This window comes from Aquarana catesbeiana, linkage group LG08 (genome assembly GCF_042186555.1).
Source record: "Aquarana catesbeiana isolate 2022-GZ linkage group LG08, ASM4218655v1, whole genome shotgun sequence".
NCBI classification, from domain to species: domain Eukaryota; kingdom Metazoa; phylum Chordata; class Amphibia; order Anura; family Ranidae; genus Aquarana; species Aquarana catesbeiana.
In genome coordinates this window covers 295596759-295623092 of record NC_133331.1, presented here as the reverse complement: position 1 = coordinate 295623092, position 26334 = coordinate 295596759, and the positions used below count along the sequence as shown (strand labels likewise).

Genomic DNA, 26334 nt, shown 5'->3' with positions numbered 1-26334 from the left:
AGGCGCCTGGGACATGCGTTGTAGGTCTTGGCAAAAGAGGGACCTACTCACTATTAGGTCGATGATCATGATGTTATGGTTGCTTGGTGTATTGTATGCTACATACTCCTGACCCCTGCACTATATACTCTATGTTGTACATTACATACTCCTGACCCCTGCACTATATACTCTATGTTGTACATTACATACTCTTGACCCCTGCACTATATACTCTATGTTGTACATTACATACTCCTGACTCCTGCACTATATACTCTATGTTGTACATTACATACTCCTGACCCCTGCACTATATACTCTATGTTGTACATTACATACTCCTGACTCCTGCACTATATACTCTATGTTGTACATAACATACTCCTGACTTCTGTTCTCTCCCCTCCACCCACTGCTATATATACACATAATATGTATTCTCTTTTGTTACACCCATTTCCTACCAGCTGGACATTTTATATCTGATGATTTGATTGGAGCACAGACTTTTACATGTTGATAATAATGTGATAACATCCTCCGACTTTGTAACCTTAAATAGAAAGTGATAATGAGGGAGGAGTCAATAACCCAATGATGGTGGTCTTCCCACATGAAATAGCCTGGTGGGCCGGATTTGGCCAAAGGGACTTGTGTCTGCCCCATGCCCGGGTCTAGCAAGATCTCTGACAGAACAATTTTCCCGGGGTTACTTGCTCTGTTATTTGCTGGCTGTGCCGGGTGGAGGGATATGTCTGTATAGTCTCAGACCAAAGTCACTGAGTGCAGTCTCAGGAGATGGGAGGCAGCGGTGTGGGACCTCTGCAACTTGTCTCCAGTAAACATTTCATCCACCACTGATTACTGAATACCATTATTATGAGTCCTGACCCCTGAACTATCTACTCTATGTTGTACATTACATACTCCTGACTTCTGCTCTCTCCCCTCTACCCACTGCTATATATACACATAATATGTATTCTCTTTTGTTAGACCCATTTCCTACCAGCTGGACATTTTATATCTGATGATTTGATTGGAGCACAGACTTTTACATAGTTACATAGTAGGTGAGGTTGAAAAAAGTCCATCAAGTCCAACCTATGTGTGTGATTATATGTCAGTATTACATTGTATATCCCTGTATGTTGCGGTCGTTCAGGTGCTTATCTAATAGTTTCTTGAAACTATCAATGCCCCCCGCTGAGACCACCGCCTGTGGAAATTCCACATCCTTGCTGCTCTTACAGTAAAGAACCCTCTACGTAGTTTAAGGTTAAACCTCTTTTCTTCTAATTTTAATAAGTGGCCACGAGTCTTGTTAAACTCCCGTCTGCGAATAAGTTTTATCCCTATTGTGGGGTCACCAGTACGGTCCTTTTCCATCCTAGATTCCCCCAGAGGTTCTCCCCCTAGTGAGTAGATTTATTTCTTTCATATTTTTGCCACCCAAATGCATTATTTTACATTTTTCTACATTGAACCTCATTTGCCATGTAGTTGCCACCCCATTCATTTGTTCAGGTCTTTTTGCAAGGTTTCCACATCCTGCGGAGAAGTTATTGCCCTGCTTAGCTTAGTATCGTCTGCAAATACAGAGATTGAACTGTTTATCCCATCCTCCAGGTCGTTTATGAACAAATTAAATAGGATTGGTCCCAGCACAGAACCCTGGGGGACCCCACTACCCACCCCTGACCATTCTGAGTACTCCCCATTTATCACCACCCTCTGAACTCCCCCTTGTAGCCAGTTTTCAATCCATGTACTCACCCTATGATCCATGCCAACGGATTTTATTTTGTACAGTAAACGTTTATGGGGAACTGTGTCAAATGCTTTTGTAAAATCCAGATACACCACGTCTACGGGCCTTCCTTTATCTAGATGGCATCTCACCTCCTCATAGACGGTTAGTAGATTGGTTCGGCAAGAACGATTCTTCATGAATCCATGCTGATTACTGCTAATGATATCGTTCTTAGTACTAAAATCTTGTATATAGTCCCTTATCATCCCCTCCAAGAGTTTACATACTATTGATGTTAGGCTAACTGGTCTGTAATTCCCAGGGATGTATCTTGGTTAAATATTGGTGCTACATTGGCTTTTCTCCAATCATCTGGTACCATTCCAGTCAGTAGATTGTTCGTAAAAATTAGGAACAACGGTCTGGCAATTACTTGACTGAGTTCCTTAAGGGCCCTCGGGTGCAAGCCATCTGGTCCCGGTGACTTATTAATGTTACGTTTTTCAAGTCTATTTCTAATTCTATCCTCTGTTAGCCATGAGGGTGCTTCCTGTGATGTGTCATGAGGATTGCAGTTTTGGTTTCTGAAAGAGAAGAATAAATTCAATACCTTTTGCCATCTTTCCATTCTTAGTAACCAGATTCCCTTCATCATTCTTTATGGGACCAATATGATCTGACCTCCCTTTCTTACTATTTATATACATAAAGAATTTCTTGGGATTTTTTTTACTCTGCTCCGCTATGTGCCTTTTCGTTTTCTATCTTACATATTGATAATAATGTGATAACATCCTCCATCTTTGTCAGTTACTCAATGATGGTGCTCTTCAGGATCAGTCCAGTCTTCATCTTGGTTGGTTAGGGGAACCAATCTGCTCATGTCTAGTAATAATCTTTGTATCTCTATTTTAGTACATGGACGGGAGATGAGGAAAACCTCAGAGGATTGTCTCACTTTGTCTCCAGACTGTAAAGTAGAAGATGAGGACATCACACAGTATAGTCCAGGAGAAAACCCGACTACCTCAAATGTCCATCCGGCACCACACAGTGTAGATGGACCATCGTCTTCTTCTTATCCTGAGGAACCTCAGACTGTGCGGGACGGTGCCGGACCATCGTATTCCTCTTATCCTGAGGAACCTCAGACTGTGCGGGACGGTGCCGGACCATCGTATTCCTCTTATCCTGAGGAACCTCAGACTGTGGGGGACGGTGCCGGACCATCGTATTGTTTTAATCCGGAGGAACATCAGACTGTGAGGAATGCTGCCGTCCTTCCAAAACATAAGAGGTTTTCCTGTAGTGAGTGCGGAAAGTGTTTCCGTTCTAACTACGATCTTAATGTGCATAAAAGATCTCACACCAGAGAGAAGCCATATTCCTGTGCTGAGTGCGGGAAGTGTTTCTATTCTAAATCCCATCTTAATGTTCATAAAAGATATCACACAGGTGAGAAGCCGTATTCCTGTCCTGAGTGCAAAAAACGTTTCTCAATGAAGTCCCATCTTTCCATACATCAGAGATCTCACACGGGTGAGAAGCCATATCCCTGTCCTGAATGTGGGAGATGTTTTTCAGAGAAGTCAAGTCTTTACACACATCAGAGATTGCACACTGGTGAGAAGCCGTATTCCTGTCCTGAGTGCGGGAAATGTTTTGCACAGATAAGCAGTCTTTCCATACATCAGAGATCTCACACGGGTGAGAAACCGTATTCCTGTCCTGAGTGCGGGAAATGTTTTTCAGATAAGTCCATTCTTTACAGACATAAGAGATCACACACGAGGCAGAAACCGTATTCCTGTTCTGAATGCGGAAAATGTTTTTCACAGATAGCCAATCTTTACATACATCAGAGATTGCACACGGGTGAGAAGCCGTATTCCTGTGCTGAGTGTGGGAAATGTTTTTCACAGAAGTCCATTCTTTACACACATCAGAGATCTCACACGGGGGAGAAGCCGTATTCCTGTCCTAAATGTGGGAAAAGTTTTGTACATAAATCAAGGCTTGTCACACATCAGAGGTCTCACACGGGGGAGAAGCCGTTTTCCTGTCTTCAGTGTGGGAAATGTTTTTCAGATAAGTCCAATCTCTATAATCATCAGAAATCTCACATGAGGGGGAAGCCTTATTCCTGTCCTGAGTGTGGGAAATGTTTTTCGCAGAAGTCCATTCTTTACACACATCAGATATCTCACACCGGGGAGAAGCCCTATTCCTGTCCTGAATGTGGGAAAAGTTTTGTATATAAATCAAGGCTTGTCATACATCAGAGATCTCACACGAGGGAGAAGCCACTTTCCTGTCCTGATTACGGGAATTGTCAGTCACAGAAGTCCTCTGTTTACAGTCATCTGAGATTGGACACGAAGGAGAATGAACTTTCCTGGTCTGAGTGAGGGAATTGTTCCTTACTGAAGTCCTGTCTTCCTGTACATCAGGGGTCCCACACAACCCTCGAGGTGTATTAGTGAGTGTGGGAAATGTCTTGTATATGAATGTTGCTGGACATGTGGGGAAGAAGCACACCCTGATATACACCTCAGATATACTCCATGGCTGATCTTCATCATGTAAGAAACAGTTGATAAGGAGATCAGAGATCACCAAAGACATGGATGAAGTGCTGTACCGTGTTGGCCATTGATAGCAGGAGCAAAATAAAAATGGAGTCATTACCTCTCATTGGCTGAGTACATTTTGTGGTGTAAAAACAGCTAGAGGTCTATTTTTATCAAATTTAAATAAGAACGAATAAAAATAAAAAGGTATTCACCTACCTGTGACAAATTTTGGTTGTATTTTATTTCTTGATTTTTTTTGATGATCATTGACTTTGTCTAGTGACCATAATGCTGTGTTGCGTTATTTTTTACATTTTGTGGTGTAAAAACAGATAGAGGTCTATTTAAAAAAAAAATTGAATAAAAGTGAATATAAAAAGGTATCCACCCACCAGTGACAAATTCTGGCTGTATTTTATTTCTTGATTTTCTTGATGATTTCCTATGCTCATTGGCTCCATCTAGTGATCATAATGTTGTGTTGTGCAATTTTTACTAATGGAGGTACAGTATTTCAGGAAAAAGTACCACAATAGCCACTAGATGGAGCTGAGGATCATAGGAAATCACTGTGTTCATTAAATTATGTACAAATTCTTTCATGGCTGGGCAAATGGTTCCCACATTTTTTATAAGATAGACTCCCTAGTTTCCTTTAGACATGGATTGCTACAAATAACTGAGATGATCCTCATGCATTTATGTGTACAGCAGACATTGCACAATACAAATTAATTAAACTAACAATATTAATCCAACCACTTGCAGCGCTCTCTAATGTACAGTCTAGTTGTGAAGAAAATGTATTCTGACTCACAGTAGCTGTGTGAGTCTGGGTAATTGGTTGGGGGTTACTGAAGGTCAAGCTTGAGGACTCTACAGGTCTGGTACCTTCCCTTGGATCTAGAAGCTACCAAAAGTTTCTAGAAGCTAGCTGGTGGAGGCTATGATCTGCATATTTATGGAAATCTGACCAATCCCCAGGTAGGTTGCTTGGCAGGGTGGTTGGGTCAGCCCATACATTTTGTGGAGCTTGATAAGTAGGGATAAGCCTTGTTTGGTTCGCACCAGAACTTTCGAACATCACGAAAGTTCGGAACCAAAAAACGAACCCCTTTGAAGTCTGACTCAAGTGTGACTCAAGCTGGAAAAATCAAGTGCCCATTTTGAAGGCTTATGTGCAAGTAATTGGGCATACAATGCTTATAGGGGTCAGGGTACTGCCCTGGGGGACATTTATCAATGAAAAAGTTTGTAAAAAACGTAATTTTTTTAATGAGCAGTGATTTATTGATGTTTAAAATGAAAGCATAAGAATGAGAAATAACAATAAAAATGAAAGATTCAATATAGTGCCTGGGGGTCCCCTTAGTCTACCTTTAAATTAGCACATCTGTAACATGTATATAACCTGCTGCAGCAATAACTGCATTTATATTTTCCCTGGAAACTTTATTTTGTAAGCAATGGCTTGGGGAGTCAGTCTGTATGATGAGACCACAATGTAGTGCACTGGGAACAAGATTACAGATTTTTTTGAAAAATTCTTGTGTCTTCTGCAGACTTTGGATAGAAGTAACGGGTGTGGAAAAATTGGAATTTGGGTGTCGGTGGCGCCTTCACACTGTAACCCTATAGAGGTACTCTTGATGAAAGCAAGAATTGACCTTTCTGTCAAAAATTTTAATGAAATGCACCGTCAAACAGGTGCGGGAAAATTTGGGTGTTAATTGTGCCATGAAACCTACAACAAAAAAATTCTTTCAATCAACACCCACAACACTGGGCAGCCTAGAAGTCTTGCAGAGATTTAAGATCCCAAAAACACTTAATCAGCGACATCGGCATCAGGGGCTTCATATGCCCCGTACACACAGTCGGATTTTCTAACGGAAAATGTGTGATAGGACCTTGTTGTCGGAAATTCCGACCGTGTGTAGGCTCCATCACACATTTTCCATCGGATTTTCCGACACACAAAGTTTGAGAGCAGGATATAAAATTTTCCGACAACAAAATCCGTTGTCAGAAATTCCGATCGTGTGTACACAAATCCGACGGACAAAGTGCCACGCATGCTCAGAATAAATAAAGAGATGAAAGCTATTGGCCACTGCCCCGTTTATAGTCCCGACGTATGTGTTTTACGTCACCGCGTTTAGAACGATCGGATTTTCCGACAACTTTGTGTGACCGTGTGTATGCAAGACAAGTTTGAGCCAACATCTGTGGGAAAAAATTCTAGGATTTTGTTGTCGGAATGTCCGAACAAAGTCCGACCGTGTGTACGGGGCAATAGAGTAGCTGCTGGTAATCTAGGACAGATTAATTTTGATAAATGTCAGCCGGTCTACAGAGTCTGTGGACAGATGTGCTCTGTTATCAGTAACAAAACCTCTTATAGCACTGAATGCCCATTTGGAAAGGGCAAATTCTAGCCAGTTGTCTATTCTCATGACGCAGTAACCCAGTGGATAGTCAACTGGAAAGCTCTCCATTTCTGTTTTTGCTCCTAGATAATCGTCGACCATGTGATGCAGTCGCTGCCAATTGGATGTGGAAGCAGACAGCCCTGGGTGCCAAGGACTAAAAGAATTGTGAAATACTTCATTTAGGCAGCCCCCTTCTCCACCGCTCCTCTCTTGACCATCAGAAGCCTCAAAACTAAATTCCATGACACTGTAACCCACCAGAATCTAGAAAAGCGTTAGATAAACTTTTATTTAAGGTGTCCTCAAGAGATGTCATCTTCTGCTTCCTCTGAGTGAATGAAATGAGTTCTGAGACTTTCTCCTTGTAATGGTGGCTGAGAAGGGTTGTCAACTAATAGTGATCCTTCTCCTTGATGCCACATATTCTTGGGTCCTTTTGCAGGCTGTGAAGCATGAGGGAGCCCATGCACTGCAAGTGTGTGGAGGCATGAGAAGCAGACTCCTCGGGTTCACTGAGGATTACAGTATCTGGAATTGTCTCCTCCCAGCCATGTACTACTCCCAAGGGTTCTGGGGATGAAGACCCATCTCTTAAGGTTTGATGTATGTCTTCCTCTGCTTCAGTGCATCCAAAACTGCCAGATTCCTCTTGTGTGTTCTGTGGCGTGGCAAGAATGGTGTCTGCATAAAGCGAGCCTTGAGAGTAAAGGAAGTCCTCCTCTTCCTCCAGTTGCTCTGCCTCAAGTGCCCTGTCCATAATGCCACACAGAGTCTGCTCCAGCAGGAACACAGCAGGGATCGTGTCACTGATGCATGCATTGTTACGGCTCACCATCCTTGTTGCCTCCCCAAATGGTGACAGTACAGAGCATGCCTCCTTTATGAGCAGCCATTGGCATGGGGAAAATAAGCAGAGCTGGCCTGAGAGTGTCATTGTGCCATACTCACACAGGTACTCGTTGACAGCACTCTGCTGCATGTGCAGCCACTACAGAATTGCCAAAGTCGACTTCCACGCAGTGGGCATGTTAAAAATCAGGCTGTTTAACGGCAGGTATAATTTCCGCTGAATTTCAACCACCCGAGCACTGGCTGTGTATGACCGCCTGAAATGGCTACAGACTCTTCTGGCCTGCTTTAGCAGATCTTCCAACCCTGGGTACCTAATTAAGAAACGCTGCACCACTAAATTGAGGACATGTGCCAGGCAACTTTCCCTGTCTAAGGGCGGACAGGAGGTTTGTGCCATTATCGCACACCACCATTCTTGGCTTCAGCTGACGTGGTGTAAACCACCTTTTTGCCTGCCCCTGCAGAGCTGCAAGAATCTCTACTCCGGTGTGGTTCATGTCCCCTAGACACACCAGCTGAAGCACTGCATGGCATCTTTTAGCCGGACTCATTGAAAATCCCCTTAAACGCTTAGGGGCTACTTGTGACTCATAGGACAATTCAGCAGAGGAGGGCATGAAGGAGGAGGAGAGAGTGGAGCTGACAAATCCCGCATCATCACCACTAGTTGTATGGAGACATGGCAGCACAACAAGCTGCAGTACTGAGCCCTGTCCTGCATCCTTCTGAGTTGCAAGCAGAGTTACTGTACCTAGTGTGATGTGAACAAAATATTCTCTGACCATGCTTGCTGAACCACATGTCAGCAGTAGTGTGGACTTTGCAGCTGACTGCCTTGCCCAATGATGCTACAACATTGCCTTCCATGTGATGGTAGAGAGTTGGAATGGCCTTACGTGAAAAGAAATAGCGACTGGAAACCTGCCATTGTGATACAGCACATTCTGCAAATTCACAGGGGGGCAAAATCCAACATCACTAAACAGAGGAAATGATGCCCTGCCTGAGGACTGACCACATCCACCTTTGCCTGTGGACACATATGCTGCTGAACCCCTCACAGTGTCATGGGAACATCTGCCTCTCCTTGTTGTCCTCCCAGACATGATGGGGGGGAGGTCTTATTAACAAAATGTAATAAAGATGTAGAAATGTGTACGTGGACGCACTTTAATCAATGGAAAGTGGTGTTTGGTGCACTTTAACTTGAGTACTCACTACACAGACACACTCCACTGACACACTATAATATACTGCAGTAAAACTGCACTAACACACTACAATATACTGCATTAAACGTGCAGTAATAGACTGAAATATACTGCAGTAAACCTGCCCTGGCAAAATAAACTCACACTAAAGTAAATATGAACGTTTGCACTACACTCACCTGCACTCTGAATATCTAGATTCACACTACACTGATACTCTACACTGACAATAGAATCAGAATAACACACTAGTGCCCCGTATACACAATCAGACTTTCCAAAAACAAAACCGTGGAATTTTGTTTAAAGGTTGTTGGCTCCAACTTGTCTTGCATACACACAGGCACACAAATGTTGGCCAACAATTACTAACGTAGTGATGTACAAGACGTACGGCGAGCCGATAAAAAGAAAGTTCAATAGTCATGCGCCACCCTTTGAGCTCCTTCTTCTAATGTTGTGTTTGGTGAGCATTGACTCCGAGCATGCGTGGACTTTTGTGCGACGGATACGATCGGAAAGTCCGACAACAAAAATTTGTTGGCGGAAAATTTGAGAACCTGCTAGCCAACATTTGTTGGCGGAAAGTCCGACAACAAATGTTCGATGGAGCATACACACGGTCAGACTTTCAAGGACTTTCAACAAGCTCACATCCAACATTTGTTGTCGGAAAATCCGATCGTGTGTATGGGGCATAACTGTCTAATAGCACTGAACAGAGCCCTGTTCTATCTCTCTCCATGCCGATATCACATTACAAATGGCCGCTATTGAAAGAATAGTTTTATAGTGCAGGACTAAGAGCAATGAGCCATGATTGGATAGAGTCATCATTACTTTCTTTAAACATGGCTCTGACGCTGCTCTGTGAATGAAGCTTTCATTGCTTCAGCCAATCAGGGCTTTCAATGAACTGTGCAGCGGTGCAGTGCATTGTGGTCGTTCGGCCGGTCGAACAAACAGTTGAACGCCCTGGCAATTCGGGTGTTCATTAAATGGGCAACCAGCCAATGTTTGGCCCAAACTCATGCTCGGACCAAACCATTCGCCCATCCCTAATGCGGAGTGAGCCAGGAGAACCAGAGAGCTGGGAGCTAGGACTACAAGCCAGGTGGTTTGGTGTTCTCTGTTATCTGTTTTTGCTGGAGAAGAACCCCTGCATGGACACTGTGTCTGCGGACTTTTCATTTCTTTCGCTAAATAAAAGTAGGCCTCCAAGCCATTAAAATACAGTTTGGACTGGTGTGGACTTCACTCAAACGCATCTACTTTATCTCCTACTCAGTTTGCTTTTAGACGATTCCTGAAAACCCTTCTCTTCAGAAAAGCCTATCCCGCCCCCACCTAACAACTGGACTTTTATTTTCTCCATCAGCCCATCCCCCCACAGCTATTACCTTTGGTATCACATCACCCTCGCTCTTAGATTGAAAGCTCCTATGAGCAAGACCCTCTGATTCCTCCTGTATTAAAGGGGTTGTAAACCCTCGTGGTTTGCATCCTATGCATTAGGTGAAAAACCTTCTGTGGTCCTGTCCCCGATTCTTCTCCGGCCGGGAACGAGCTCTAGCTGGTGTCTCGTGTCCTGATTGGATAGATTGATAGCAGCGCAGCCATTGGTTCCTGCTGCTGTCAATCAAATCCCATATGGTGACGCTGGGGGGGCGGGGCAGAGTCCTGCACTCTGTGTGAATGGACACAGATGTGGGACTCGGGAGCACGCCCGTACTTGTGTCCACCAATGTGGACAATCGATGTGGGGAGGAGCCACCAGCACCACTGAAGGACCCCAAAAGAGGAGGACCGGGACCACTCACAGTGGATGCAAGTATGACATGTTTGTTTAAAAAAAAAAAAAAAACATGAGGGTTTACAACCCCTTTAAACTGTAATGTACTTGTACTGTCTGCCCTTGTTTTGTAAAGCGCTGTGCAAACTGTTGGCGCTATATACATCCTGTATAATAATAATAATATTCTACCATTGAGCTAAGCAACCCCCATATCATCAAATATATTTATATATACAAAAATATCAGTGCAGCACTATTTGCATTTTGCTGTCCAGAATTCACTCGGACAGTACAGGTTTAGAGTCATTTTGAATCATGTGTCCGCCTGGAACCCGGACACACGATCCAGACTGCACTGTGACTTAGGGCTCCAACTGTTCAGCTGGGGGCCGGGGCAGGAACATTACTAGAGTTTATCAGGCACAGGTTCCTTATCCTAATACAGCAAAGTCCCAACGCCCGCTTCATAGTATCCACCAGGGGAATGTAATTGCCGGGAACCACAGCTCAGAGATTGCTACCAGGACTATTTGATGATCCCCCCCCCCCCCCCCGTGCTCCCACGGCTTTTTTCTGGAAGAGCCGCCGACTTTCTCAGACAATGCGCAGGATCCTACGGGAGGAGAAGAGGTGCCTGGCAGACACTGAGGGCACTCGAACCCTGGACAACTTTACAGAGAGGAAGAGACCACTAAAGAAGTCCACTCTGACCAGCAGTGCCCTGTCAGTGGAGAATTGGAGGACAGCGCCCTGGATCAGGGATGGGAGCTCCATGATCGGCCGATCAGCATGTACAGTATGTAGTTTATCACACAGATAGCTGACTGGGAACAGACCCTGCAAGAGATCAGCTGCAGAATCAGCTACAACTAGGTAAGAAAAACACTGATCATCCTGCCCCCCTCCTGTCATCCTGCCCCCCTCCTGTCACTCTGCCTGCCCCCTCCTGTCATCCTGCCCCCTCCTGTCATCCTGCCCCCTCCTGTCACTCTGCCTGCCCCCTCCTGTCATCCTGCCCCCCTCCTGTCACTCTGCCTGCCCCCTCCTGTCATCCTGCCCCCTCCTGTCATCCTGCCCCTCTCCTGTCCTTCTGCCTACCCCCTCCTGTCATCCTGCCCCCTCCTGTCATCCTGCTGCCTCCTGTCATCCTGCCCCCCTCCTGTCACTCTGTCTGCCCCCTCCTGTCATCCTGCCCCCTCCTGTCATCCTGCCCCCTCCTGTCATCCTGCCCCCCTCCTGTCACTCTGTCTGCCCCCTCCTGTCACTCTGTCTGCCCCCTCCTGTCATCCTGCCCCCCTCCTGTCATCCTGCCCCCTCCTGTCATCCTGCCCCCCTCCTGTCTACCTGCCCCCTCCTGTCACTCTGTCTGCCCCCTTCTGTCATCCTGCCCCCCTCCTGTCACTCTGTCTGCCCCCTTCTGTCATCCTGCCCCCCTCCTGTCACTCTGTCTGCCCCCTCCTGTCATCCTGCCCCCTCCTGTCATCCTGCCCCCTCCTGTCACTCTGCCTGCCCCCTCCTGTCATCCTGCCCCCCTCCTGTCATCCTGCCCCCTCCTGTCATCCTGCCCCCCTCCTGTCATCCTGCCCCCCTCCTGTCATCCTGCCCCCCTCCTGTCATCCTGCCCCCCTCCTGTCATCCTGCCCCCGTCCTGTCACTCTGCCTGCCCCTTCCTGTCTTTCTGCCTGACCCCTCCTGTCATCCTGCCCCCTTTATATATATATATATATATATATATATATACATACACCCATGTGTGTTTGAGCTTTGATTTGGGGTGCACAACCTAGTGCAACAGGCTGCACACACCTATGAAGTGGACATTGGGTCTCTGAGCCTCTTTACAAGCATTAGACGGCTGGTGCATGATGTAGAATAATTATATTAATTCGGCTTTACAATCAAGATCTGTATTTATGCAATCTGGGTCCCTTTTAAGCTTTGACATTGAAAAAGCTTACTCAGCTCAGCATAAGACGAATCTTGAAATAGCTAGGTTGTGTGCATGTCATTTTTTGTAACAGTTGTTCTTCATGTGCAGAGTTAATGACTAAAGGTCAGTAGGTCAGTGATTTCACAGATAAGAATATACTCAGTATATCTGTCATAAACTTTATTGTAAAGATCTTTTTAAAGGTAAAAACATATTATCCATAATATAGTTAGTTATTTGATATAGTTATTTAATTAGTTAGTTAGATTGAGTTTGTGTGAAGTAGTATATATTTATATATGTATCCAATTATAGTTTAATATGCATTTGTAAGGTTTGGTACAGAATTGCATTTCTGTAGTTTAAAAGATATCCATTACAAGAATTTGGCCATTTGTAAAGGTCATTCACCTTGAGTTTTTTATAAGAAACTGTTGTGTGTTACTGACAATCAAAGAGGTTTAAGAGACGTGTCAGCTGTTGGCAAAGAGAATATTTAGAATAATCACGAATATGATCATTTCATTTTTAGTTCTAGCCGTATATGGCTATGGCTTTAGTTTGCTGACTAGTTGATTTGAAATAGTATAAAAACAGAGTGACACTTCACTTCAGGACGCACGACACACTTCACTACACTTCACTACACGACACAACACAACACATGTCCTTCACTCACACACAGAAGGACTTCGCTACTTTTTCACACACATAAAGAAGAAGAACACACGCATTCTTACTCTACAGAAGACATTTCGTTTACATTAGGCCTAAATACAGCCTACCTCACAAACAGCTGCTAGAGTGGACATCTCTCTGACATAGAAAAGCACAAACGGAGCTGAGACATCTCTTGAACATTCTTGATACAAGTTTTTGTTCTTATTATTTTTGTTTTACTACATCAAGCTGTAAGAAGAATTTAACTTTGTATATTTTCAAGTTGTTGCCAAGTGTGACCAAATAAACTCACACTTTGTTTTAAGACAGCCTGGCTACTGAACTTTTGAACAAAACGCCTAAGACACTGTTGACATAACACGTGTCTGAGAGGAGAAGGTTTTTACACCCTCTCCACATTTTTACACATGATAAACATGGAACAGTGCAGAGAAACACAGAAGGTAAGTGCTTGAGCCCAGAGGTTAAATAGTCCTGTTCCTTCCCCTGGCCCCCAGCTGATTCCACAGAATATACTGGAATGGCTGAACAGCCTTAAGGGCTCATTTACACATGTGGGGCCCTCTGAAGAGCAATCCACATTTGCATTGGCCTTCAGAGGGCATTTGACAGGCAGGGAGGAGGTATTATAGCACCTCCTCACCACCTGTTTAAACCCCACAGCATCGCCCCACAATTTAATGCATTGCACATGGATGCAGGAAGCCCCCATTCACTTGAATGGGCCACATTCAGCAGGCATTACTGCTCGCACAACCCAACAGTGCAGACATGTTTTGCTGCACTGTGATGCAAAGTGTGGCAAGTTCCCCTCTGCTTCCTTTTCAGCTTAAGGGGAATGGTTGGGTAGCAATTAAAACACAGCTCAACCTCTAATTTTTACTGTCCCCCAACCACAAGTGTAAACTGAGTCGCAGGGCACTCTGAAGAGTGATCCATAGTGGATCATGTTTTGAAGGTATTTGACAGGTGGGCGAAGAAGCGTTATGTTGCCTCCTCACCACCTTTTTTAACCCCTAAAAACCTACACCACTGTGCTGTAGCCATGTGCATTGCACACGGTTGTAGCAGAGCCCCATTCAGTTGAATAGGTTGAGTTAGGCAAGAGCAGTTCCGCGCACCACTAACATGTTCGCGTTTGGCTTGAAGAGAAGATGGCAACCCTAATAAGAATATACAGTACATACACACACACAGCACAAGGCCGTGTTCACGTTACGAGACGTTTCTCAGGGCTGCAGTTCCTCTGAGATCCACAAGATGGTGATCTTCTTACTTCTACCATAGAGACAGGAAGTATCTATGGAAGACAGGAAGTGAGGTCAGGTACAGACAGGAAGTGATGTCAGGAATAAATAGCAAGTTACAGTTGAGAGCTGAGTCAGGAGGAAATAGAACAGAGACGTAGTGGAGGTGGCAACACGATGGACAATCAGCCGCCCCTCACATCACCGGGTAAGAGGAGACTTTATTGTAAAGGAGAGAGCAGTACGGAGGCTCCACCTAGATCCCCCATCATCTGATAAACACATAGAAACAATGTATTCAGTCAGTGTGTGTGTTTCCTACAGATAGATCCAGTAATGGGAACCCACCAGAGAGATGTCCCCGTCCTCTGTATTCCCGGGATTCCACACAGGAAGATCACACCATCCCTCACCATCATCAGGTAGATGAGGAACAATTATTGGTAGTTATGATTTATACACAGTATGTTTGTTACAATGAATGTTTTATTTATATATTCAGAGTGGAAACCTCGGGGATGATAATATTGATATTAAAGAAGAGTATAAAGAGGAGGATGAGGAGTATGGAGTGATGGAGGAGTTTTCAGAAGGACACAAGGATATGATGGAGTCACCTAATACCAGGAACCCACCAGAGAGATGTCCCCGTCCTCTGTATTCCCGGGATTCTACATCGGAAGGTCACACCATCCCTCACCATCATCAGGTAGATGAGGAACAATCACTGATAGTATCATTAGGATCTGTACATTATCTGCATTGTTACCATTGATGTCATTTTTTTTATATATACAGAGTGGAGACCTGAGAGATCCTAAAGTGGAGGTTAAAGAAGAGATTAAAGAGGAGGATGGTGTGATGGAGGAGTCAGATTTTGCTAAAAAACACAAAGATCTGTACCAGGACACCACGGAGGAGTCATCTAGCTACAGGAACCCACCAGAGAGATGTCTCCGTCCTCTGTGTTCCCGGACTTCCACACAGGAAGATCACACCATCCCTCACCATCATCAGGTAGATGATTGAGAATTATTGGTAGTTATGATTTATACACAGCATGTTTAATACGATGAATGTTTTATTAAATTTTCAGAGAGGAAACCTCGGGGTTGATAATATTGTTGTAAAAGAAGAGTATAAAGAGGAGGATGAGGAGTATGGAGTGATGGAGGAGTTTTCAGAAGGACACAAGGATATGGTGGAGCCACCTAATACCAGGAACCCACCAGAGAGATGTCCCCATCCTCTGTATCCTCGGGTTTCTACACAGGAAGATCACATCATCCCTCACTGTTACAAGGTTGGTGAGACAGAGCAACTAGAACATGAACTGGTGGAGATGATGAGTGTATTTTGTAATAAAGCTTATATTTTACATATTATATTTTCTTGATTTAGAGTGGAGATCCAATCGATATAGAATTTGAGGTTAAATCAGAAGAAGAAGAGAGGTATGTGAGGGATGATCAGCAGTCTATGGAGGAGGATGGAATAACGGGGACATTTAAAGAGGAGGACACTCCTACAGAGATCAGCACAGGTGGGTCATTAACACTAAATACATTCCTCCACCCATACTGCTCACTGATTGGTCCAGAGTAGGGCGGGGACTGGGTGATATCAGCCTGTAATCCCCTGGTCACTTTCCTGAACTGTGTTCCCCGTCCTGTATTCCTGTATTTCTCTCGGATAATCTTCCTTCTCTGTGCTGCAGACACAATTTATGTATCTAGACTGGATTTATGGAGATTCTGGGGTTCAGCTGGCAGCAAAATGTTGATTTTCACCATAGACGTTGCTCAACCTAAACACGTAATTCAGGGGAGTCAAACTCCATTTCATCGTGGGCGACATCAGCATTCTGATTGCCCTCAAAGAACTGGGTGCATCTGTAAGGCTATGTAAAAAATTTTCTCAAAAAATAGGTACAGGAACTCAACCGGGCCATAACCCCCCCGAACAACATCGAACAGTGGGTGTGGCCGCATAAATACCAAAAGTGCATTATGTGCAGAGAGAGTGCAGCTTCAGGGGGGCCCTATGCCCAGATTTCAGGGGTACGCTATGTACAGAGTGCAGAGTTTAGGGATAAACTTTGTACAGAGTGCAGGGTTGAGGAGTGTGCTACATACAGAGTACAGGATTTAGGGGTGCACTGTGTGCAGAGTGCAGGGTTGAGTAGTGCGCTACATACAGAGTGCAGGGTTGAGGGGTGCACTACATACAGAGTGCAGGGTTGAGGGGTGCACTACATACAGAGTGCAGGGTTGAGGGGTGCACTACATACAGTGTGCAGGGTTGACGAGTGTGCTACATACAGAGTGCAGGGTTTAGGGGTGCCCTACATACAGAGTGCAGTGTTGAGGAGTGCGCTACATACAGAGTGTAGAGTTTAGGGCTACACTGTGTACAGAGTGCAGGGTTAGGAAGTGCATTACATACAGAGTGCAGAGTTGAGGGGTGCACTACATACAGAGTGCAAGGCTTAGAGATGTGATGTGTGCAGAGTTCAACTCTCTTTCACAGTCTATGTACATCTCACTTCCAGCCCTCCTTGGCTCTGACCTCTGCACCACTCCCCCCCCATCCCCCATCTCTGCATACATCTTCCTCCACAGCCCTCATCCCCCTACCCTGTGCCCCCCAAAAGCTTCTTTGTATCTCACTTACCCGGCCCATCTCTAGTACCTCCCAGCAATATAGGTGGCTCCATCTCTCTCTGAAATGTAATTTATGATACACTGTTACAAACACCAGGTACCTGCCACCAACACCCAGACTCTCTAAAAAAGAGGTAATTCCACAAAGGTAACGCTCTTTACGTCACGGAGGACGCATCACGCCACACAGGCGCATGCGCAGTGCACTATCTGAAGCCAGCAGCAGCCATTTTTTTTGTACAGACATCAGAAGGGCTTGTGGGATAACAGTTAGCGCTACATAGCACCCAGCAGATCGTCTGCTTAGCCACCAGGATCCACTTGTAAACAGTAGAGTATCACAGCTGAACAGCTTCATGCAGTAGATGAAACCCTTTGCAACTTATGGACTTCCAAGGAGGAACCGGGACATCTGTCTGATAATTCCAAACTCCTGTTCATTGTGGTCGGGTGAGCGGACCAGTCCAATTGAGTTTGCTGAATAACTACTGATAATATGCCTGTTCTGAATAGTGGTTTATCCTTTGAGCAGCACACTCTCTGGGATCACGCTCTGCTTTAACTGGTTCAGATCCGTGCTATAGCCAAATGACGGCTACAGCGCGGACCTGCTTTGCCAGGAGTACGTATATTGATGTCCTCCCGTGCCAGAGCAGCCTGCGCGCCCCTGCTGGGCGCACGTGGTGCGCTCTGTGATCAGCGAGTCTATGAGACCCGCCTGATCGCAGATCGGAGTAAGGGGTCGATCCCGACCCCTTACCATGTGATCAGCTGTCAGCCAATGACAGCTGACCATGTGATGTAAACAGAGCCAGTAATCGGCTATTTTTTCTCCTCACACTAATGGCTCGAGGAGAAAAAAAAAAAAGCCGGTCACTGGCGGCTGTGAGAGGGACATCAGTACCGATCACGGAGAGCTGCCGCCAGCTCATCTGTGCCACTTGTGCTACCTGCAAGTGCCAACTAGCAGTACACAACACTGCCGCCTACCAGTGCCTACCAGAGCCACCCACAGTGTCACCTCTCAGTGCTCACAATCAGTGCCTCAGCAGTGCTGCCCATCAGTGCCACCTACCAGTACCCATCAGGGCCCATCAATGCCATCTTAGAAGTGGCCATCAGTGCCGCCTTATCTGTCCCCATCAGTGCCGCCCTATCTGTCCCCATCAGTGCCGCCTTATCTGTGCCGCCTTATCTGTCCCCATCAGTGCTGCCTTATCTGTCCCCATCAGTGCCGCCTTATCTGTCCCCATCAGTGCCGCCTTATCTGTCCCCATCAGTGCCGCCTTATCTGTCCCCATCAGTGCCGCCTTATCTGTTCCCATCAGTGCCGCCCTATCTGTCCCCATCAGTGCCGCCTTATCTGTGCCGCCTTATCTGTCCCCATCAGTGCCGCCTTATCTGTCCCCATCAGTGCCGCCTTATCTGTCCTCATCAGTGCCGCCTTATCTGTCCCCATCAGTGCCGCCTTATCTGTGCCGCCTTATCTGTCCCCATCAGTGCCGCCTTATCTGTGCCTATCTGTCCCCATCAGTGCCGCCTTATCTGTCCCCATCAGTGCCGCCTTATCTGTGCCTATCTGTCCCCATCAGTGCCGCCTTATCTGTCCTTATCAGTGCCGCCTTATCTGTCCTCATCAGTGCCACCTTATCTGTGCCCATCAGTGCCGCCTTATCTGTCCCCATCAGTGCCGCCTTATCTGTCCCCATCAGTGCCGCCTTATCTGTCCCCATCAGTGCCGCCTTATCTGTCCTAATCAGTGCCGCCTTATCTGTCCTAATCAGTGCCGCCTTATCTGTCTTCATCAGTGCCGCCTTATCTGTCTTCATCAGTGCCGCCTTATCTGTCCCCATCAGTGCCGCCTTATCTGTGCCTATCAGTGCCGCCTTATCTGATCTGTCCCCATCAGTGCCGCCTTATCTGTCCCCATCAGTGCCGCCTTATCTGATCTGTCCCCATCAGTGCCGCCTTATCTGTCCCCATCAGTGCAGCCTATCAATGCCCACCAGTGCCGCCTCATCAGGGCATATCAATGAAGGAGAAAAATTACCTGTTTGCAAAATTTTATAACAAACTATGAAACTTTTTTTTTTCAAAATTTTCCATCTTTTTTTGTTTGTTTAGCAAAAAATAAAAACCCCAGCTGTGATTAAATACCACCAAAAGAAAACTCTATATGTGGGAAAAAAATGATAACAATTTTAGCACAGTGTTGTATGACCGCGGATTGTCAATCAAAGTGCGTCAGCGCTGAAAGCTGAAAGTTGGTCTGGGCAGGAGGGGGGGTTTAAGTACCCAGTAAGCAAGCGGTTAATATATGGCGCTATTGTTTGGCTGAACACCTGGATTATTATTAACCAATTAACAGTGGGCTATATGCCGTCTGCTACGTAGGACCTAATAGCAGTATTCAGTTCAAAACGATATTTTTTCCAGGGACCCAATCAGAAGCGCACAGCTTATGATTTCATCAATACCCTTGATTATCCCCCAGCTGGGGGTCTTTTCAGTATTCAATGACGATGGGTAACCCTGGTCAATGGTGATACCCACTGGGATCTGTGAGCTAACCCCTAGTCATACTTTGTACTTAATGTTTAAACCTCAGGGTGGGTGATAGATGTATATAAGATCGGAACGTGGCGCTATTGTCTTTATTCAGAACAACGTTGTCCTTTTTTTAGAGAGTCTGGGTGTTGGTGGCTGGTACCCGGTGTTTGGAACAGTGTATCATAAATTAGGTTTTTGTGAAATAAAATATACCTTTTTCAAGTAGCTTGGTCTACCCGTAGCCCTTTCCAGTGGGCCTCTTTACCCCTGGTCTTTTTTTTCTAGATTAAGCTTTAGTTACGAAGACCGCACCTTAACTGGTCAGTCTCCAAATTAAGGTCCGCTGCACCTGTATGCGCATATGTACAACGGTGTAGCGGCTACTCAATAGTGAGTTGATGACTTATATGGTTTTCTTTTCTTATAGTATAAGTCATTGGTTGGTGTCTGTACACCCGGACACAGATAGGGATCACAATTGCGATAACCACATGGTGTTCCCTCCCACACTGCACTTGTCTCTGCATCTTCCTTGTGAGTGCCGGGCAGGCAGGGATCGGTGAGAGCCACCGAGAGGAAAGCTGTTCTTCTAATCACAGGAGGCTTCTATGTGTACAAGTGATAGTGGTGAGCGGAGGGCGAGAGACGGAGGTGGAAGAACGGAGTTCCACCATGTTCTGGCTGCAAAAACCTTAGGTGTGAGGGCCACATGGAATAGTCTGGTGGGCCGGATTTAGCCAACAGACCTTGTGTCTGCCCCATGCCTGGGTCTAGCAAGATCTCAGACAGAACAATTCTCCCGAGGTTAATTGCTCTGTTATTTGCTGGCTGTGCCGGGTGGAGGGATATGTCTGTATAGTCTCAGACCCAAGTCACTGAGTGCAGTCTCAGGAGATGGGAGGCAGCGGTGTGGGACCTCTGCAACTTTTTCTGAAATAACTGATTACTGAAAACCATTATTATGAGTCCTGACCCCTGAACTATCTACTCTATGTTGTACATTACATACTTCTGACCCCTGCACTATATACAATATGTTGTACATTACATACTCCTGACTTCTGCTCTCTCCCCTCCACCCACTGCTATATATACACATATTATGTATTCTCTTTTGTTACACCCATTTCCTACCAGCTGGACATTTTATATCTGACGATGTGATTGGAGAACAGACTTTTACATGTTGATAATAATGTGATAACATCCTTCAACTTTGGAACCTTAAACATAAAGTGATAATGAGGGAGGAGTCAATAACCCAATGATGGTGGTCTTCAGGATCAGTCCAGTCTTCATCTTGGTTGTTCTCCCCCCATCCTCACTCTCTGACCTCTGGTGAGGCTCAGCCCCGCTGTTATTCGTGACTAAATCATGGACTAAATAAGGAAGTGCAGGACTTCTTGTGTTGGGAAGATGGCAATGAGTGATAGAGGGGGAGGGGACACTCGTCCTATAATCCCCTCATCACTGTCACTCCTATAAAAGACAGTTCTCGTTGTTTCCTCACTCTCTGACTAAGGTCCATGAATAAAGAAATGAACTGGTAGGAGATCAGAGGACCCATTTACTAGTTACCTTGAGGGGGGAATTGTAAGATCCTCAGAGACAAAGCTGCCTGATGTGGGCGGAGTCCTGGTTTAGGGGAACCAATCTGCTCATGTCTAGTAATAATCTTTGTATTTCTATTTTAGTAGATGGACGGGAGATGAGGAAAACCTCAGAGGATTGTCTCACTTTGTCTCCAGACTGTAAAGTAGAAGATGAGAACATCACACAGTATAGTCCAGGAGAAAACCCAACTACCTCAAATGTCCATCCGGCACCACACAGTGTAGATGGACCATCGTATTCCTCTAATCCTGAGGAATCTCAGACTGTGAGGAACGGTGCCGGACCATCGTATTCCTCTTATCCTGAGGAACCTCAGACTGTGAGGGACTGTGCCGGACCATCGTATTCCTCTTATCCTGAGGAACCTCAGACTGTGAGGGATGGTGGCGCCCCTCCAAAACAGAAGAGGTTTTCCTGTAGTGAGTGCGGAAAGCGTTTCCGTTCAAACTACGATCTTAATGTGCATAAAAGATCTCACACCAGAGAGAAGCCATATTCCTGTGCTGAGTGCGGGAAGTGTTTCAATTCCAAATCCCATCTTAATGTTCATAAAAGATATCATACAGGTGAGAAGCCGTATTCCTGTCCTGAGTGTAAAAAACGTTTCTTCATGAAGTCCCATCTTTCCATACATCAGAGATCTCACACGGGTGAGAAGCCGTATCCCTGTCCTGAGTGCGGGAAATATTTTTCAGATAAGCCCAGTCTTCACACACACCAGAGATTGCACACGGGGGAGAAGCCGTATTCCTGTCCTGAGTGTGGGAAGTGTTTTTCGCAGAGATCCATTCTTTACAGACATCAGAGATTGCACACGGGTGAGAAACCATATTCCTGTTCTGAATGCGGAAAATGTTTTTCACAGATAACCAATCTTTACATACATCAGAGATTGCACACGGGTGAGAAGCCGTATTCCTGTTCTGATTGCGGGAAACGTTTTTCGCAGAAGTCCATTCTTTACACACATCAGAGATCTCACACGGGGGAGAAGCCGTATTCCTGTCTTAAATGTGGGAAAAGTTTTATACATAAATCAAGGCTTGTCACTCATCAGAGGTCTCACACGGGGGAGAAGCCGTTTTCCTGTCTTGAGTGCGGGAAATGTTTTTCGGATAAGTCCAATCTCTATTATCATCAGAAATCTCACAAGGGGGAGAAGCCGTATTCTTGTCCAGAGTGCAGGAAATGTTTTTTACTTAAGTCACATCTTTATGCACATCAGAGATCTCACACGAGGAAGAAGCCATGTTCCTGTCCTGAATGTGGGAAAAGTTTTGTATATAAATCAAGGCTTGTCATACATCAGAGATCTCACACGAGGGAGAAGCCACTTTCCTCTCCTGAGTACGGGAATTGTCAGTCACAGAAGTCCTCTGTTTACAGTCATCTGAGATTGGACGCAAAGGAGAATGAACTTTCCTGGTCTGAGTGAGGGAATTGTTCCTCACTGAAGTCCTGTCTTCCTGTACATCAGGGGTCCCACACAACCCTCGAGGTGTATTAGTGAGTGTGGGAAATGTCTTGTATAAGAATGTTGCTGGACATGTGGGGAAGAAGCACACCCTGATATACACCTCAGATATACTCCATGGCTGATCTTCATCATGTAAGAAAGAGTTCATAAGGAGATCAGAGATCACCAAAGACATGGATGAAGTGTTGTACCATTTTGGCCATTGATAGCAGGAGAAAAATAAAAATGGAGTCATTACCTCTCATTGGCTGAGTACATTTTAAGGTGCAAAAATACAGAGGACTATTTTTATAACATTTAAATAAGAATGAATATAAAAATAAAAAGCTATTCACCTACCTGTGACAAATTTTGGTTGTATTTTATTTCTTGATTTTTTTTTGATGATCATTGACTTTGTCTAGTGACCATAATGCTGTGTTGCTTTATTTTTACTAATAGAGGTACAGAATTTCAGGAAAAAATACCACACGATAGCCACTAGATGGAGCTAAAGATCATAGGAAATCAATGTGTTCATTAAATTACGAACAGAATTTTTCATGGCTGGCCAAATGCTTTGCACGGTGTTACTGAGGACTCTACAGGTCAGGCCTCTGGTACCTCCCCTTGGTTTTAGAAGCTACAAGGAGTTTCTAGAAGCTAGTGGATGGAGGCAAAGAGGCTATGATCTGCATATTCATGGGAATCTGACCAATCTCCAGGCAGGTGGCTTGGCAGGGTGGTTGGGTCAGCCCATAAATCATTTGGAGCCTGGCCAGTAGGGATGGGCCGAACGACCCCCTGTTTGGTTCGCATCAGAACTTTCGCACATTGCAAAAGTTCAGAACCAAATAACAAACCCCATTGATGTTTGTGGGACTCGAACTGGAAAAAAGTGCCTATTTTCAAAGCTTATATGCAAGTAGCTAGGCAAACAAAGGGCATGGGGGTCTGGGTACTGCCCTGGGGGACATGTATTAAAGTAAAAAAAAGTTTGTAAAAAAACTTAATTTCTAAATGAGCAGTGATTTATTGATGCTTACAGTGAAGGCAACAAAAAGGAAAAATAACAACAATAAAAATGAAAGAATTCTTTCAATATTGTGCCTGGGGGGTCCCCTTAGTCCACCTGTAAAGTGACACATCTGTACTGTGTATAGAAGCTGCTGCAGCAATAATTGTATTTATGAACCAAAAAAATGACATTTTCCCTGCAAGCTTTCTTTATTTTGTAAGCAACGGCTTGGGGAGCCAGTCTGTATGATGAGGCCACAATGTAGTGCACTGGGAACAAGATTATACATTTCCACAGACTTTGGATAGAAGTAAAAGGCACAGAAAAATTGGTCTTTGGGTGTCGGAGGTGCCTTCACACCGTAACCCTATCGAGGTACTCTTGATGAAAGCAAGAATTGGCCTTACTGCCAAAAATTTAAATGTAATGCACCTATCAAACAGTTGCGGAAAAATTAGTCTTTGGGTGTTAATTGTGCCCATGAAACCTACACAAAAACATTTCTTCCAGATGAAATCAACACCCACAATGCTAAGCAGCCTAGAAATCTTGTAGAATCCACATCCCTAAAACACTTAATCAGTGACATCGGCATTAGGGGCTTCATACAATAGCTGCTGGTAATCCAAGGACTGATTCATTTCGACAAAATGTCAGCCGGTCCACAGAGTCTGTGGACAGACTCTCTCTTTTATCAGTAACAAAACCTCCAGCAGCACTGAATGCCCATTCGGAAAGCATGCTGGATGCAGGGCAGCCCATCAGCTCAGTTGCATACTGGGCAAGTTCTGGCCAGTGGTCTATTCTCGTAACCCAGTGGATCGTTAACTGAAAAACTCTCCATCTGTTTTCCCCCCTAGATAATCATCCACCATATGATGCAGACCCTGCTGATGGGATGTGGAAGCTGACATCCCTGGGCATCGAGGAATAAAAAAATTGTGAAATGTATAACTTAGGCAGCCCCCTTCTCCACCGCTCCTCTCTTGACCAACAGAAGCCTCAAAATTAAAATTTCCACTGTTACACTGTAACCTACCAGAACCTGGAAAAGCATTAGATAAACTCCTCTTTAAGGTGTCTTCAAGAGTTTTCATGTTCTGCACTCTCTGTGGGGACAGGATGAGTTCTGAGACTTTCCCCTTGTAATAGTGGTCAAGGAGGGTTCTCAACCAATAGTTATCCTTCTCCTTGATGCCACGTATTCTCGGGTCCATTCGCAGGCTTTGAAGCATGAGGGAGCCTATGCACCACAAGTTTGCAGAGGCATGAGAAGCAGACTCCTCGGGTTCACTGAGGATTACAGTATCTGGAACTGCCTTTTCCCAGCCACATACTACTCCCAAGGGTTCTGGGGAAGGAAAACCATCTCTTAAGGTTTGACGTATGTCTTACTCTGCTTCAATGTCTCCAAAACTGCCAGAATCCTCCACCATCCTCTCCTTTGTGTTCTGTGGCGTGGCAAGAATGGTGTCTGCATAAAGTGGGCCCTGAGAGTAAAGAAAGTACTCTTCCTCCCGTTACTCTGCCTCGAGTGCCCTGTCCATAATGCCATGCAGAGTCTGCTCCAGCAGGAACACAGGAGGGATTGTGTTACTGATGCATGCACTGTCACGGCTCACCATCCTTGTGGCCTCCTCAAATGGTGACAGTACACTGCATGCATCCTTTATGAGCAGCCATTGGCGTGGGGAAGAAAAGCCGAGCCAGCCTGAGCATGTCATTGTGCCATACTCACACAGGTACTCGCTGACAGCCCTCTGCTGCATGTGCAGCCGCTGCAGCATTGTCAAAGTCATGTTCCACCTAGCGGGCATGTCACGAATCAGGTGGTCTACGGGCAGGTGGAATTCCCGCTGAATTTCAGCCAACTGAACACTGGCTGTGTATGACCGCCTGAAATGGCTACATACTCTTCTGGCCTGCTTTAGCAGGTCTTCCAACCCTGGGTACCTATTTAAGAAATGCTGCACCACCAAATTGAGGACATGTGGCAGGTATGGCACACGCGTCAACTTTTCCTGTCTAAGAGTGTATATAAGGTTTGTGTCATTATCGCACACCACCATTCCTGGCTCCAGCTGGCATGGCGTGAACCACCTCTGGGCCTGCCCCTGCAGAGCTGCAAGAATCTCTGCTCTGGTGTGGTTCCTGTCCCCTAGACACAGCTGAAGCACTGGTGTAGCAGGAATGGCACCTTTTAGCCTGACTCATTGAATTGCCCCTTGAATGCTTAGGGGTACTTGTGGTTCATAGGACAATTCATCAGAGGAGGGCATGAAGGAGGAGGGGGTAGAGCTGACAAATTCTGCATCATCACCACTAGCTGTATGGAGACGTGGCAGCACAACAAGCTGCAGCACTAAGCCCTGTCCTGCATCCTTCTGAGTTGCAAGCAGTGTTACTAAGTGTGCTGTGAATGAAATATATCATCTCTGACCATGCTTGCTGGACCATATGTCAGCAGTAATGTGGACATTGCAGCTGACTGCCTTGCCCAACGATACCACAACATTGCCTTCCACGTGATGGTACAAAGCTGGAATGGCCTTACGTGAAAAGAAATAGCGACTGGGA

General features: G+C 45.4%; 1 protein-coding gene across 1 annotated transcript in view; it reads left to right on the top strand.

The window, feature by feature from the left end:
• Positions 1-2119: 2119 nt before the first annotated feature.
• Positions 2120-26334, top strand: part of LOC141106825 (uncharacterized) — a 36209-nt gene continuing 11994 nt past the window's right edge. Inside the window, exons 1-3 of the mRNA XM_073597753.1 lie at positions 2120-4139; positions 5871-5883; positions 21273-22714. Coding sequence (XP_073453854.1) covers positions 2617-4139; positions 5871-5883; positions 21273-22714 — 2978 coding nt within the window. The 5' untranslated portion in view covers positions 2120-2616. The remainder of the gene's footprint in view (positions 4140-5870; positions 5884-21272; positions 22715-26334) is intronic.